This window comes from Triticum aestivum, chromosome 7B (genome assembly GCF_018294505.1).
Source record: "Triticum aestivum cultivar Chinese Spring chromosome 7B, IWGSC CS RefSeq v2.1, whole genome shotgun sequence".
NCBI lineage: Eukaryota > Viridiplantae > Streptophyta > Magnoliopsida > Poales > Poaceae > Triticum > Triticum aestivum.
Window position 1 is genome coordinate 631,716,893 of NC_057813.1, and position 17,217 is coordinate 631,734,109.

Here is a 17,217-nt window from a genome sequence, read left to right on the forward strand (position 1 = left end):
CCTCACCATGCAAATACTAACAAACCCCTATCCATACACCATCAAATACCTCACAGATCCCCATCCATACATCATTTCAATCTAACAAATCCCTAAAAAGAGTATGAAGTAGGGTTTCTCCAATGCGGGTATTTTGACCAATAAAACAAGAGGAGAGGGAGAGGAATACCTTGAGGATGGGAAAGGGAATAAGATCCACCCTTTTCCCCCTTCGATCCAGCACTTCAGCCCGCGGATCTGAGAGGAGGGATAGAGGGGCGACGGGGGAGGGGGGGGGGTCCGAGGGAACAAAATAAGAACAGGCAAGATCAGAGAAGAAAGGAAGGGGCGGCGTGGATAAGAACGAAGGGGCATGGCGCCCTGGCCCAAGGCGCCATCCAACTAACCATAGTGCTCCCCGGCGGGGCGTTATGCTCCATCAACCGGGTCCGCTTACAGTCGACGTGGCAGGTCAGCGCATTCCCATGACGCCCTTGACCAGGGCGTCGTGTTGTTTAGCATGGCGCCCCGGGTGCGGGCGTCCTGCAGGTAGGGCCATTTTGTGAAATATTTTTAAAGGAGGGTCATTCATGCTGAAGTTTGGTCAAAGGGCCAGATTTGTAGTTTTTCACGCGTGTGCTCGAGCTGCTCGGCACTTGAGGTGACGGCTAGCAGCGAAGCGACGGCGGGACGGTTCGGCTCCGCGCAGCACCACATTCTTCTGCCCGCATCGTGTTTTCTGTCCCTAGGCAACAGAGAAGCACCACTCGAGAAAGAAGCACTGCTGGATATGTCTTCGTCGTGTGTATTCTGTTCGTTGGTTCGTTCGTTCTGATGATGCTTTCTAGCTGCTAAAACATTTACTTGCATCCTTTAGCACATACGGAGTACTCCTACATATATGAACAACTGAACACGGATGCACAGAGCAGAACCTGCAGAACGAAGTTGGAGTGATCACATGACTCTGACACTCCATCTCTCTCTCGACACGCACACTGAATTCAAACAAATTGTGTCACACCCATTAAAAAAAATCACTCTTTAAGAAAATGGTAATCCGTAAAAGCTTCTCACAAGCAAAGCTAAGGAGCTCTCGCGTACTATTTTCTCATTTCCCTATATATTCCTGTGTGGCTACTTAAGGAGTAAAGTAAAACACAACAACCATCTCTGCACTCTGCTTTTCTGGTGTGATTTTGTAGGCTCAGACCTATATATAATGCTTTACACTCAAGAAACCAGGTATTTTATGTCAAACTGCTAGACTAACTATACCCATGGCCAAGCGGCATGTTGCCTGCCTCCAATGCAAAGGCCAGGAAGATCTTCTCCCGTGTATCTATTCTTGCCACCATTATATGATTCCGAGGTCCGACGAGCTATGTCTACTGCGCAGAGCAAAGCTAGCTATTCACACATTTGGATCACCGCTCGTCTTGATCTGCAGAAACCGATAGCGAGAGCGGTGGTAAGCACGGGTATAAAGATCAGTTAATGTTCTCACTAGAGAAAAAAGAGAAGCGATGGCGTGGATCTCTGATATTTTTCGGTAACAAACCTGGATGATCAGACGATGTGCACACCGGATTGTGGAGGTTGCCCTTGTTGCTGCCTATCACCGCTGTTCTCGCTCACGGCGTTACTCCCAGACTCTGGATGCTGCCCTTCGTTCGCAGGCTGAGGCTGCGTCTGAGCTAACCGCTGGCTCCTCCTAGATCTCCACCTCATGCCCTCCACTAGCAGTGAGTTCGTACTGATAGCGATCCCGAACCCGGTGAATGATGAGAGTAGGACCGCAAGGACTGCATTCACTTTTAGCTGCAAGTTTAGTGATAAACATTAAGAGGTGCTGTAAACGCGTTGTATCTGCATCGGATGTAATTATGGGAAGAAGCTTCATACCACATTGTAAAAGATATGAGCAAACAGGATCACGATAGCAAACTGGAAGGATGCATAGGCCCATAGGTAGCTCTTGGTCACTGAAGGAGCAAAGAAGATTCGGATTATAATGTTGACAAGAAGTCCACTACATAACAGATAAATAACCCTAAGCAAATTGGCACAACAGTCCGACTGCAGCACTACTGGAACCGAATGTGCCACCATTGACACTTAATATACACTCATGATTTACTCATTTTTTTCAGCAAACTCAACACTAATTTGAGTTAGAAATTGGAAGGCGCAGTAGTAAAACACTAGAATTTTGGTCTTTCACTGCATGCACAACACTGAAGAGCCTGTTTACTATCTCAAATTCTCAATAAAATATCTAGTGTTCGTCATGCTGGAAATGCTTCTTACAGTAGCAAAAATGGCCCAAATAATAGAGTATTCTTACTTACCCATAGTGGATGCTATCATGGAAGAAAGGAGGCCCAACACACATGAGAAAGGCAATGAAATTGCCAGTGCACGTGACTGCAAATCAGTAACCTGTTCCAGTGAAAGAGTAGATGCAATTTAGATGGCTTTCACAGAACTGGAGAAAAGGTTGAGTTACATTCAAGTGAACTGGTAAAGAAACAAGCAAGGAACACATACCAGAAGTTGTTCCAAGAAACAGAAGTAGGCAAGCATGCTAACCATCACTAAAATTGGAATGTCCTGCCAAAATCTGCAAGAAACTGGAAGTATCAGATTTTGCCAAACATGCAAACTCATCAATCAATATTTGCTGTTTTCTACTCCCTCCGTGCCATAATATAAGAGCGTTTTTCACACTAGTGTAGTGTAAAAAACGCTCTTATATTATGGGACGGAGGGAGTAACTTCTAAGAGTAGATCAATCACAAAAATTACTGGAAAATACATTTGAAGTTAGTTTTCCCTTCTCTGTTTCAGAAAGTGCACATAACCAGGAGAAAACAGTAGCATTCCTACCTATCAATCCAGATAGCATTGAACCTAAAAGTACTCTGTATTTGCGAACCAAATTATTCTCTCAAGCATTCGTACCTGTACTGTTGAGCTGCTCTTTGCTGAGCACCGTTTGCTAGTCGCCTGGTAACGGTTTGAGTCGGAATTCTCATCAGAGTCACAGGCAGATTCTTAACTTCTTGTCTGCAGACATCACATATCTTGTTACCCTTGATGCTAAACCATTTGACAGCACAATCTTGGTGCGCGAGGGCAAGCTCTCCTTTGCAGCTGCACTCCATTTTAAGTGTCTCTCCGCCTTCGTTGAGTTCAACAAAACAAATTCTGCAGACTGCCTCTTCTTCAGGAATATCTTCACCTCCATCTTCAGGACCTGACAAGGACGACTGGAATGAACAAATGCTGCTTCCGGAAGGAAACGGTTTGGTCTAAGAAAATACCAGAGTAAAGATTTAAAGAGAGTAGATACCGTCAGCTGTTTCTTCAATGACATCAGTTGGTACAACTGTATCAGCTGGAACAGGTCGCGGAGTTGCTGGAATCACACGGATGACACCCAGTGAATCTGCTCTCCTCAAACTCCTGTTTTTACGATTTCCTGGTACTGAAAGTGATCGCCTAATTTGTGCTTGAACTTCTTGTTTCTGACAACATCATAAAACATACATTTTAAAAAATAGGACCTTTGCAAAATTGCAATTTGCTTAAGACAGTGCAAGACCTCATTTCCAACTGGCCTGTGTAAAAGGTATATAATCTCGCATTTATCTGGATACAGCAGAAAATATGTATGTACTTACAGATGTAGTTGGGTGGTCGACTATCTGAATTCCCGGAGAAGCTTTATCAGAGGTTCCAACAGGTGTGACTGGCAAAGAATAGGTACGTTTTGCCGATAATGAGTTAATGACCTTTCTGAAAGAGAAAGATCCTGGTTGAGTTGGATTATCCAGCGACCCTTCCGACGCCGTCCCAGGAAGTAGGAGGATTGTCCGGTCACCTTCCTGTGCTGAATTCCTTAACCTGAAACTCTGCTGCTTGATAGATGACTTTGGTCTAGCTGAGTTAGGCCTTGGTGGCAGTCCGGCTCTTGTCGAACTGGGGCTGGCGGATATATTAATCCTCGTTGAAGTAGGTATATGGTTATCCAAGGTCCTTGTTGGTATTTGCAAAGAAAGGTTTGGCCGTCGCGAATTCTGCCCCTGTGCACTTTGGGCAGTGTCATCCTGGTCTTGTGCCTACATGGTCAAGCAAAGAACGAAATTAAATTGAGCTTGTAAAACTAATGGAATAGAAAGAAGAGCAAGACATCGAAAGATGTGAGAGACGCATCACGATTCTTGAGCCGATACACTTAACATCAAGCTCAGGGCACTCATCTTATAGGTTGTAAACACATGGGCTAGCAACATCAGATGTTCTCTTTCAGTGATCTTCCACACAGTCTAGAACTCCAAATTCAGTAACTCAGACACTGATAAGAAACACGAATCTGAGGAGTGTGACAACACCTTCACCATGACCCATGAGTCTACAGAGGAGCATGGCTTAAAATAAAACACCTACCCGAATGATCATACCATTTGTAATGCTAATAACTGAAAGCTGGTCCTCTGTTCCTAAGGCAACAATGTATCCAGCTGTTTTTTTTTTCTTTTCTTTTTGTGATGAACAATTTATCCACAGCTAACTATGCAGAACAATCGCACTAGTAGCCACATGGACACAAATCGAGCAAGCCGTTTCAGTGTCGCAAATTCTTGAGAAACTGTCAGGAAACCTGATAACAGACGCTAGCTACTGCTATAGTTGTAGGTCATGTGAGGACAGTGACAGACGGGCATGGAAACCATGGTAGGCACACACAGGGCCCGTCTACCACAATTGAGGAAAGCCGCTTTGGTTAAAGGAAAATATCAAGAAACAGATCGATCCTCCACTAGCAATTGAACTCGCCACGACAGAAAAAAGGGAAATCAAAGGAGCGCCGAAAGATCCGCGATTCACCGCCGAAGCTCGCATCTCCCGCTGAAGCAGGAGCAGGCGAAATTAAGCGAACACCGAATTATCCGCAGAGTTTAACGGGAAACAGAGCCGAGCAATCAGGACTCGTAGATGGTAAACGAACGGCAGCACAGGCACGAGCAGTCAGCAGAGCGCCGCAGAATTCACGCAGAGAAAGCAACGGAGGTAGTGGCGGCCGGGGTGTAGAAGAGCGGGGGTGGTCGGGATCTCACCGCGCGGTCGCCGGAGCGTGGCGGCGGCGGCCCGTCGGCGCGGTCCATGGGCGCCGTCGCGGACAATTCGATGCGGTGCCTTTGGCGCAGAGCGAGACGGGGGCGATAGAGAGTGAGGGACGAATCGTGGGGAAGGAAAGAAGGAAGGAGGTGTGGCGTTGTCGTTGGGAAGCAGCTGCACTGCTGCTGCGGAGGCTCGGGTAGGCAGGGGAAGTCCGGCGGAAGCAGAGCTTTGCGGGTGGGACTGGGCGGCCCCTTTTTCCTGTTTCGCCCTCGGGTTTCCTACTTATCGAAGAAAACTAGAGCCACCACACACCCACCTCTCGCTCTCGACTCTCGGCAGGCAAACTTGTCTCAGAAAACAGAAAAAGTCTCAGCAGTCAGCAACCAAACTACTCCTAAGCGGCAATCTTTCTTTAAAGAAGCAATATACTGCTCAATAAAGTACACGGAAGAGTACATGACACTGTTCAGAACGTGCTCATAAGTACAGTCGCGGGTTGTACGTATTCCTTCATTCTGAAGCAAGCAACCTATAATGCAATGTATTGTAGTCGAGCTGCATGGTCTGGATCCTCAGTTGGTAAGCAGAGAGAGTAGTACTGCTAGTATTGTTGTCCACTCAAGGTTGGGTTCGTAGACTATAGCGCAGCCGTCAAATCTCGGAGCCACGCCAGTGGATTGTGCAACGATAATTCAAAAGAAAAAGTGGGTCGTACAGTGGCTGAAATGCCTTTGGTCGAAAATGACCCGCGGTCTGTAGCCTGTTCCCGTGGCCGTGGGAAAGAGGCGCGAGGTGTGTGAGCCGAGAAAAGCGGCCGCCTCTCCGCATCCGCTGCCACGGGCGCCGGAGAAATCCTTGGACCGCTGCCTGCGAGACTACTACCTGTGCGTGCGCCGCTGCCACGGAAGCGAACGGCCCGCGAGCGGCGGATCGCAATCGCATGGCGGGGGTTGGGCTCGGACGCTCGCGTTGGCCGCGCCGCGCCGCGCCGCCGTTCTTGAACGGCGGCGTCCGAGCGACCATAATCTAGTGACCGGAGTAGTACTGTACAAACAAACTGCCACTCCCTCCAAGAAACAGACTGCCTTTCTCTGTCCGCCGTGCGATCGAACTGGCCAAAACAGTGGCCTCTTACTTTGATCTTTTCTTCCCGGGACGACGGACGGATCGGCTTTGGATCGCGCTTTACGCGACAGTGGCCGCTTACTCGGACAGCAGGCGCTCCCCCGTCTAGTCTAGCTTAATCAGCCGCTTATTCGGCAAGGTTTAGAGATAAGTTTATTGCCAGCCGCCCATTGTGGAGCCTGACGAGCACCGCCGCTTTGAATAGTGACGCGGACACACTGCAGTGACATGGACAACCGGGCATATGCGTATACCGACACGCATGAAGGAGTGCGCTTTTTCTCGTTTGGGAGCGTATCATTGACAGTGACAACTGATTAACACGAAATCTATGGATCACTAGCTAGGTGAGTCGATCGGGTCATCAGCGTTTTCTGGAACACCGTGACGTCTGGGCAATTACCTTGGTTGCATCGGTGGTCGTTTCCATGCGGAACCATCCAACTGAAACTACGGTTTATATTTTACTTTTCGTTATAGAAAATTTATACAATAAATACTAATAAGAAGTTAATAAAAGGGTTTAAGCTTCATGCATTTGCTCATGGAGTCGTTGGTTACAAATGTTATGCATGTGTTTGATTGGTGTGCTTACAATTTCTCAATGCGTGATGTAACTTGAAAAGGTTAAATAAAAAATAATACGTATGATATAGATTGAAATTGAGGGAGCGTAATATTGTATAAAACCACTTGAGTATGAAATGGAGCGTAATAAAAAACAATTCCATGGAGCATAATATTGTATGAAATTGAGGGAGTGTAATATTGAGGGAGCGTGATGTAACTTGAGTATAATATGATTATATAAAATGTTTTCGAAGATGCGTCAAATTGGTTTTGTCCTTTAAAGTTGTGATTTATTATCTCAATTAAGCACTAAAAATACTATCATATGCTAACTCAATAAAATATATGAATAAATATAAATTAATGAAACCCGAATGTATCCTGGGCCAGTTGTAGCCTCTGCTATCAAGAGTAGTGAGTTTATAATCAAAAAAAATCTTCTGGTATTTAAATTTAACCGTGTTAATATGAATGGAATAACAAAATCATTTCACTGGAATATCAACGAAATAGGAAATGCATTTATTGAGTGATAAATAAATAAGTTATTTTTATTAATGTCGTTATTTATGATATCTTGGTATTTTCAATCTCAAAATTTATACACCCTCCATCCCAAAATAAGTGTCTCAATTTTGTACTAACCTTAATACAAAGTTGTACTAAAGTCGAGACACTTATTTTGGAACGAAGGGAGTACAATATATTAGTCCATGACTAAATAACATCCAGTAGAAATGAAGACATGTTGTATTATAATCTTCAACAAGAACATCCGACGATAATATTTTCTACCTTATGTTGTACATGAACAAACTACATGAAAAAATAAAATATATATTTGTTCATAATAAAATTAAATGGCAGCACACGATGCACCGAAAACCACGGTGATAGATGTGTTTTCTAATAATAGTTAAATGACTCGTTGTTAAAAAAATAAAAATTGCAATGCAAACTGATATTTCGTACAACAAATGTCCTCAAGAGCATAACGAACCAATCACATATTGTAATAAGATACAGTCGGAACGAAATATTATACTAAATAAACAAACATGACAATCAACAATAAGGAGACAACATTGTGAAATAATTACAATGGCTTGATATACCAATTACACAATGGATACCATTGAAGGTGGAGATCTGGACGAAGATAATGCATCATATGTTTCCTTGGTGTTGACAATACATACACAAGTTCTCTCGGTGGAGATGGTGGAATCAAAAAATCTAGCCCCTACGGGTGAAGGAGTGCCTTTTCTGTATTGCCGCCATGATAAAATCTATCGAATTTTTGATTAAGATTGCAGGGCAAGACATACACATGGTAGAAAGGGCGTCCAAGAGGGGCCACTAGGTGCTCGAGTAGCGCACCCCATGGCTAGGCGATCCATGAGTATTGTGCTTGCACTTTGAGCTTTAGCCCGAGGTTCCAGTCTATCTGCCAGGTTCAGTTCATCGTGAAAGTTCAACATTATTTTCCCATATGAAAAGGAAAGTGGAGATGGAGAATGATTTGTGGTACACTGTCTTATGCAACAGGGTGGTGACACGCAACTTCAGATGTGTTACTCCAGCCTCCACCATATTATGACCATATGAGACTAGAAGTTGCACAACTATCATACGATTCAATATGTTTGTTGAGATTTTCTAGTTTTTTTTAGATTCTCCAGGGTTAACTCGGTTCCATTTCATATATTAAGTCATAAGAATGACCACAGTTCTCCAATAGTTCAATTAAGGGAATAAAAATGTAGCACTCGCATAAAGTACTATTTATGTGCCTTTGAGCTCATCTATATCTATCTATACCACGCGGTCACCCCTCAAAAAACGCATTCCACATCCGAATACCTCAAAACCATATTACTACATGCAACGTGAAACATAATCTAAGCGGAGCTCGTCCGGTTCCGCTCCCCGCTCGCCCGGCTCCGGCCTGGCCATGTCTGGCGGCCGGTTGCGCTTCTCAGAGTGTTGGTCCAGTCGCCGACAAGGTAGGGTAGGGCATGGGACACGAGCCGGCTCACGTGACTCAAGGCGTCGTCGTCTCCCATGCCCTACTCTTCCTCGTCGTAGCCCGAAACCCGAACGGTGCCGGTGGACGTCAGATCGATGAGGGATCCGTCCGGGGACGAGCCACCGACGTTCACCACGATGCGGTTGCGGCGCCCGGACTGATGCGCCATACGGGGCACCGAAGAATGCAACTCTGCCTCGCCGATGTTCGCCGCCGTGAGGGCTGCCACCGCATCCCGCGCCTGATGCCTTGCACGGCGGGCACGCCGTGCCATGGCCTCGTGGGACGATGGTGCGTCCCGAATATCGGCCCGCTGTCGGTGTCAAAACCAGCAGATCTCGGGTAGGGGGTCCCAAGCTGTGTGTCCTAGGATCGATGGGTAACATGAGACGAGAGACACGGTGTTTACCCAGGTTCGGGCCCTCTCTAAGAAGTAGAACCCTACTCCTGCTCGATTATATTCGATGTGTATGATTACAGAGTTTATCTACCTCGAGATCATATTTTGTGGTCTAAAACCTAAGGGTATGATGAATAATGTCATAATCATCTATCGACTAGCCAGGCCCTGGCTTATATAATGTACCAGAAGCCTAGGATAACAAGAGTCCTAGTCGAATACGTTGGTGGAGAGGAGTCCTTGTCTTGATCACCAAGTCTTGTGAAACCTTCCTCGTGTATGCATCGGCTGTCCGAACTGGCCCATGAGTGAACGGCCATGGGGGTCCTCGGCCCAATCCCACTGATCGGGAGACGACGTGGTGAGTACCCCTTTGTCCAGGACACCGTTAGTAGCACCCTGAACCGGTCTTCAAGTTGGAGACGCTCCTCAATTCTTCCGAACTATTCTTCATCTTCTGTCGTCGGTCTTGAAAACTGATTCAACAAATCTTCTCATCTTCGATCTTGAGGATCGCCAAAGTGAATCCGAAGAACTTACACGTCGGGTATCCGAGGAGCCCATTTAAGTTATCGGCCTTTATCAATGCCTTGTTATTTTTTACGCCACACCTTGGGTTCGAAGTGTTTCTCGTGCGGCAGTGTCCTCTTGCAGCCGAGAACCAACGCCGAACTGCATTCGAGGTATCTTTTGCAGCCGAGAACCAACGCTGGACCGCTTCCGAGATCCAACGCTGGAATGTATCCGAGCTCCAACGCCGGAGTGTATCTGATGTGTCATAGATTACCTCGGTCTTGAAAAAGTTAAAAGGGTTCAAACGAGCTTAATGCCGGAGATGCCCTCTATGGAGCCAGCCACTTGCAACCGAGCTTTATGCCGGACTACTCCCGAGGTATATTTTGCAGTCGAGCACCAACGCCAGACTATATCCGAGGTGGTGCACCACCTCAGCCATGGGCTGGTTTTTATGAAATTAATTCCGATTTGTGCAATGTATTTTCTGCCGAGATGTATAGCCAGTAGCCCTCAAGGTGCGTGTTGCCCTAATATCCGGGATGCACCTAAAGGATAAAATCAAACCGCTGACCCCAGTAGCCCCTGAGACTCACGTCGATTCGTGAAATCGGCCTGAGGATCAATTCCCATGTCGGCAGCATACTTAGGAATAGAAATGCGGTGTAATATATTAGAAGAAATAGTGATCGGCGAATGGGCCTTTGAGAGAGGGTCTTGAGAAGTTGCCGTAATATATTAGCTTGATGCCGGATAGGTCCAGATGGTACCTATTGTTGTCCAAAGACACGTTTGCCCATAGTTCGGTCAAGCCGAACACCGAGCACTTTGAATTTTCTGCATTGAATAGGTAATGCAGTAGCCCCCGGGACACTGGTCGGGTGGCAACATGCTGTCTACTACACAACCTTCTTCTTGTAGATGTTGTTGGGCCTAAAAGTGCATAGGTTTGTAAGACAATAGCAAATTTCCCTCAAGTGGATGACCTAAGGTTTATCAATCCGTGGGAGGCATAGGATGAAGATGGTCTCTCTCAAACAACCCTGCAACCAAATAACAAAGAGTCTATTGTGTCCCCAACACATCCAATACAATGGTAAATTGTATAGGTGCACTAGTTCGGCAAAAAGAAGGTGATACAAGTGCAATATGGATAGTAGATAAAGGTATTTGTAATCTGAAATTATAAAAACAGCAAGGTAGCGAGTGATAAAAGTGAGCACAAACGGTATTGCAATGCTAGGAAACAAGGCCTAGGGTTCATACTTTCACTAGTGCAAGTTCTCTCAACAATAATAACATAGATAGATCATATAACAATCCCTCAACATGCAACAAAGAGTCACTCCAAAGCCACTAATAGCGGAGAACAAACGAAGAGATTATGGTAGGGTACGAAACCACCTCAAAGTTATCCTTTTTGATCTATCTATTCAAGAGCTCGTAGTAAAATAACATGACGCTATTCTTTCCGCTCAATATATCATAGAGTTCATACTAGAATAACACCTTAAGACACAAATCAACCAAAACCCTAATGTCACCTAGATACTCCATTGTCACCTCAAGTATCCGTGGGCATGATTATACGATATGCATCACACAATCTCAGATTCATCCAACCAACACAAAGTACTTCAAAGAGTGCCCCAAAGTATCTATCGGAGAGTCAAGAAAACGTGTGCCAACCCCTATGCATAGGTTCATGGGCGGAACCCGCAAGTTGGTCACCAAAACATACATCAAGTGGCACGTGAAATCCCATTGTCACCACAGATAAGCACGGCAAGACATACATCAAGTGTTCTTAACTAGAGACTCAATCCGATAAGATAACTTCAAAGGGAAAACTCAATCCATTACAAGAGAGTAGAGGGGGAGAAACATCATAAGATCCAACTATAATAGCAAAGCTCGTGATATATCAAGATCGTGCCATAGAGAGAACATGAGAGAGAGAGAGATCAAACACATAGCTACTGGTACATACCCTCAGCCCCGAGGGTGAACTACTCCCTCCTCGTCATGGATAGCATCGGGATGATGAAGATGGCCACCGGTGAGGGATCCCCCCTCCGGCAGGGTGCCGGAACGGGCTCTCGAGAGGTTTTTGGTGGCTATAGAGGCTTGCGGCGGTGGAACTCCCGATCTATCTTCTTCCTGGATGTTTTTAGGGTACGTGGGACTATATAGGCGAAAGAAGTCAGTCGGGAGGTGCTCGAGGGGCCCACGAGACAAGGGGGCGCGCCCAGTACAGGGGGCGCACCCTCCTATCTCCTGGCCTCCTCGAGACTCTTCTGACGTGAACTCCAAGTCTCCTGGGTGATATTCTTCCAAAAAATCACGCTGCCGAAGGTTTCATTCCGTTTGGACTCCATTTGATATTCCTTTTCTTCGAAATACTGAAACAAGCAATAAAACAACAATATGGGCTGGGCCTCCGGTTAATAGGTTAGTCCCAAAAGTAATATAAAAGTGTATAATAAAGCCCGTAGTCATTCAAAACAGATAATAAAATAGCATGAATGCTTCATAAATTATAGATACGTTGGAGATGTATCAGCATCCCAAGCTTAATTCCTACTCGTCCTCGAGTAGGTAAATGATAAAAGAAAGAATTTATGAAGTGTGAATGCTAGAAGGTGCACAAGTTTGATCAATGATAATTACAATCACCTTTTCTAGCATGATTATATGTCATAACAGTAGTTCATCTCATAAAACTTTTCAAGAACAAGTAACAAGCTATTCACATGTTAAAGCATAGATCATAAACTTTCTTGAAACCTAGCAAACTTCATTCTTAGTCATCAAACAATTGCAATTCATCTTATTTTCAGGAATAACAAACTCCACATACTAAACTACCATAAAGTCTTCTACAATTGCTAACACTCACGCAATACTAATGGTTATGGAGTTTTAATCGGACACTGAGAAAGATAGGGGCTTATAGTGTTGCCTCCCAACGTATTCACCTTTGGGTGATGTGAACAATAATAGTTCATGCTAACTTACATCCAATTGGATATATATATCAGGATCACCCCAACACAAAGTGCTTGCCAAAGGATAAAATGAAAAAGGGAAAGGTGAAGATCACCTTGACTCTTGCATAAAGTAAAAGACATAAAGTAAAAGATAGGCCCTTCGCAGAGGGAAGCAGAGGTTGTCATGCGCTTTTAGGGTTGGATACACAAAATCTTAATGCGAAAGAACGTCACTTTATATTGCCCCTTGTATATGGACCTTTATTATGCAGTTCGTCGCTTTTATTGCTTCCATAACAAGATCATACAAAGCTTATTTTCTCCGCACTAATAAGTCATGCATATTTAGAGAGCAATTTTTATTTCTTGCACCGATGACAACTTACTTGAAGGATCTTACTCAATCCATAGGTAGGTATGGTGGAATCTCATGGCAAAAACTAGGTTTAAGGATAATTGGAAGCACAAGTAGTATCTCTACTTGGTGCAAGGAATTTTGGCTAGCATGAGGGGGGGAAGGCAAGCTCAACATGTTTGAATGATCCATGACAATATACTTTAACTGAGATGTGAGAAAAACATAACCCATTACGTTGTCTTCCTTGTCCAACATCAACTCTTTAGCCTGTCATACTTAATGAGTGCTCACAATTATAAAAGATGTCTATGATAGTATATTTATATGTGAAATCTCTCTTCCTTCAATATTCTTTCATGAATTGTTCAAATGACCAATACAATGCTTGCTAACCTTCAATAAATTTACAACCTCTACTTCTTAGATGTGAAGTCATTACTCCCCATGGGATAAGCAAACAAGACATATATAATTTCAGATTTATGACAATCAACTCATTCAACAATTTACTCATAGAATATAAGTGAAGCACACGAGTAAATGACAAGCTACTCCAAAAAGATATAAGTGAAGATCAATGAGTAGCTAAATAATTATGTAACTACGTGAAGACTCTCTCTCAATAAAGAATTTCAGATCTTGGTATTTATTCAAACGGAAAGCAAAGCAAAATTAAATTACATTGCAAGGATATCACAACTCATGTGAAGAAGCAAAAACTTAGGCTCAACCGATACTAACCGGTGATTGTTTGAAGAAGAAAGGTGGGATGCCTACCGGGGCATCCCCAAGCTTAGATGCTTGAGACTTCTTGAAATATTATCTTGGGGTGCCTTGGGCATCCCCAAGCTTGAACTTTTGTGTCTCCTTAATTCCTCTCATATCATGGTTTCTCTTTTTATCAAAAGCTTCATCCACAACAAACTCAACAAGAACTTGTGAGATAGGTTAGTATAAACCAATGCAAAACCTTATCATTTTCTACTGTAACAAATCACTTAAATTATTATTCAACATTGCATATGAAATGTGTCTGCATATTTAATACTCCTATCCTCAAATAGAATCATTAAACAAGCAAACATACGCAAACAATGCAAACATAACAGCAATCTGCCAAAACAGTACAGTCTGTAAAGAATGCAAGAGTATCAATACTTCCCTAACTCCAAAAATTATGAGAGAAAATTGCCACTGTAGTAAATTTATCAGAGTTCAATATGCAAAAAGTTTCAACATTATACAATTCTCTGAATTTTTTAGGGAATTTTTCCAACAGCGGTAAACTTTCTGTTTTCAAACAGCAACATGCATAATAGCAAAATAAGCATGGTAGAGGCTATCCTTGACATTTTTATTGAAAATAAAGATGCAAAACATTATTCTAAATAACAGCAAGCAAATACTAACAAAAGAAAATGACGCTCCAAGCAAAACACATATCATGTGGTGAATAAAAATATAGCTCCAAGTAAGGTTACCGATGAACGAAGACGAAAGAGGGGATGCCTTCCGGGGCATCCCCAAGCTTAGGCTCTTGGTTGTCCTTGAATATTATCTTGGGGTGACTTGGGCATCCCCAAGCTTAGGATCTTTCCACTCCTTATTCCGTAGTCCATCGAAACTTCACCCAAAACTTGAAAGCTTCAACCACACAAAACTCAACACAAAACTCGTAAACTCCGTTAGTATAAGAAAATAGAACCACCACTTAGGTACTGTAATGAACTCATTCTAAATTCATATTGGTGTAATATCTACTATAATACAAATTCTCTATGGTTCATACCCTCTGATACTACTCATAGATTCATCAAAATAAGCAAACAACACATAGAAATCAGAATCTGTCAAAAACAGAACAGTCTGTAGTAATATGTATCAAACGTATACTTATGGAACTCAAAAAATTCTTAATTAAATTTCTGGACCTGAGGAATTTGTCTATTAATCATCTGCAAAAAGAATCAACCTAAAATCTTTCTCCAGTAAAAAAATGGCAGCTAATATCGTGAACACAAAAGTTTCTGTTTTTTACAGCAAGATCATATAGACTTCACCCAAGTCTTCCCAAAGGTTCTACTTGGCACTTTATTGAAACAAAAGCTATAAAACATGATTACTACAGTAGCATAATCATGTGAAAACATAAAAACAGTAAGGATAAATATTGGGTTGTCTCCCAACAAGCGCTTTTCTTTAATGCCTTTTTAGCTAGGCATGATGGAGGCAATGATGCTCACATAAAAGATAATAATTGAAACATAAAGGGAGCATCATGAAGCATATGACTAGAACATTTAAGTCTAACCCACTTCCTATGCATAGGGATTTTGTGAGCAAACAACTTATGGGAACGATAATCAACTAGCATAGGAAGGTAAAACAAGCATAACTTCAAAATTTTAAGCACATAGAGAGGAAACTTGATATTATTGCAATTCCTACAAGCACATGTTCCTCCCTCGTAATAATTTTTAGTAGCATCATGAATGAATTAAACAATATAACCAGCACCTAAAGCATTCTTTTCATGATCTACAAGCATATAAAATTTACTACTCTCCACATAAGCAAATTTCTTCTCATGCATGAATAGTAGTGGGAGCAAACTCAACAAAATAATTATCATGTGAGGCATAATCCAATTGAAAACTAAAATCACGATGACAAGTTTCATGGTTATCATTATTCCTAATAGCATACAACTCATCACAATAATCATCATAGATAGCAACTTTGTTCTCATAATCAATTGGAACCTCTTCCAAAATAGTGGAATCATCACTAAATAAAGTTGACACTCTTCCAAATCCACTTTCATATTCATCACAATAAGATTCAACATCCTCCAAAATAGTGGGATCACTACTTCCTAAAGTTGACACTCTTCCAAACCCACTTTCATCAATATAATCATCATAAATAGGAGGCATGCTTTCATCATAATAAATATTCTCATCAAAGCTTGGGGGACAAAAAATATCATATTCATCAAACCTAGCTTCCCCAAGCTTGTGGCTTTGCATATCATTAGCATCATGGATATTCAAGGAATTCATACTAAGAACATTGCAATCATGCTCATCATTCAAAGATTTAGTATCAAACATTCTATAGATTTCTTCTTCTAGCACTTGAGCACAATTTTCCTTTTCATCATACTCACGAAAGATATTAAAAAGATGAAGCGTATGAGACAAACTTAACTCCATTTTTTGTAGTTTTCTTTTATAAACTAAACTAGTGATAAAACAAGAAACAAAAAGATTCGATTGCAAGATCTAAAGATATACCTTCAAGCACTCACCTCCCCGGCAACGGCGCCAGAAAAGAGCTTGATGTCTACTACACAACCTTCTTCTTGTAGACGTTGTTGGACCTGCAACTGCACAGGTTTGTAGGACAGTAGCAAATTTCCCTCAAGTGGATGACCTAAGGTTTATCAATCCGTGGGAGGTGTAGGATGAAGATGGTCTCTCTCAAACAACCCTGCAACCAAATAACAAAGATTCTCTTGTGTCCCCAACACACCCAATGCAATGGTAATTTGTATAGGTGCACTAGTTCGGTGAAGAGATGGTGATACAAGTGCAATATGGATGGTAGATATAGGTTTTTGTAATCTGGAATTATAAAAACAGCAAGGTAACTAATGATAAAAGTGAGCTTAAATGGTATTTCAATGGTAGGAAACAAGGCTTAATGTTCATACTTTCACTAGTGCAAGTTCTCTCAACAATAATAACATAGATAGATCATATAACAATCCCTCAACATGCAACAAAGAGTCTCTCCAAAGCCACTAATAGCGGAGAACAAACGAAGAGATTATGGTAGGGTACGAAACCACCTCAAAGTTATCCTTTTTGATCTATCTATTCAAGAGCTCATAGTAAAATAACATGAAGCTTGTGACACCCGGATAATTAGGCTACAGTAATCCCACGTTACTGATGCCACGTCACCTCGATTATTGTTGCTAATCTCGCGTTAGTTCGAAACCGGTTCGAATTCAAATGCAAAATCAAGCAAACAATAAAATATTTTCAAATATTAAAACTAAAATGTTGGGGTGTTGCCAAATAATGCATGGTAATTATTGTGGAGAAAACAAATTTTTAGA

At 42.7% G+C, this 17,217-nt stretch overlaps 1 protein-coding gene across 2 annotated transcripts; it reads right to left on the reverse strand.

Moving 5' to 3' along the window:
* Window positions 1-1,006: 1,006 nt before the first annotated feature.
* LOC123159772 (uncharacterized) lies at window positions 1,007-5,373 on the reverse strand. Of its 2 annotated transcripts, none has more exons than XR_006479867.1 (9): window positions 5,103-5,373; window positions 3,666-4,103; window positions 3,335-3,509; window positions 2,944-3,238; window positions 2,530-2,602; window positions 2,331-2,421; window positions 1,885-1,964; window positions 1,541-1,784; window positions 1,007-1,423 (listed from the first exon to the last, which is right to left on the reverse strand). XR_006479867.1 is itself a non-coding variant. In XM_044577586.1 (9 exons), exons 1-8 carry the CDS (start codon window positions 5,148-5,150, stop codon window positions 1,549-1,551), a joined length of 1,452 nt encoding a protein of 483 aa, XP_044433521.1. In that variant the 5' UTR covers window positions 5,151-5,373; the 3' UTR covers window positions 1,007-1,423; window positions 1,541-1,548. The 2 variants fall into 2 exon arrangements, 1 of the variants encoding a protein (XP_044433521.1); XM_044577586.1 differs by having other exon boundaries at window positions 1,541-1,800.
* Between the last annotated feature and the right edge of the window lie 11,844 nt (window positions 5,374-17,217).

What these genes read in the sequence shown, in the direction of transcription:
- LOC123159772 (XM_044577586.1), bottom strand. Translation starts at nt 5,150, where the DNA reads ATGGACCGCGCCGACGGGCCGCCGCCGCCACGCTCCGGCGACCGCGCG. An exon ending in GTTTCTTGGAACAACTTCTG is followed by an intron (nt 2,422 to 2,529) that starts GTATGTGTTCCT and finishes TCACTGGAACAG; the next exon opens with GTTACTGATTTGCAGTCACG. An exon ending in CTCATATCTTTTACAATGTG is followed by an intron (nt 1,801 to 1,884) that starts GTATGAAGCTTC and finishes CTAAACTTGCAG; the next exon opens with CTAAAAGTGAATGCAGTCCT.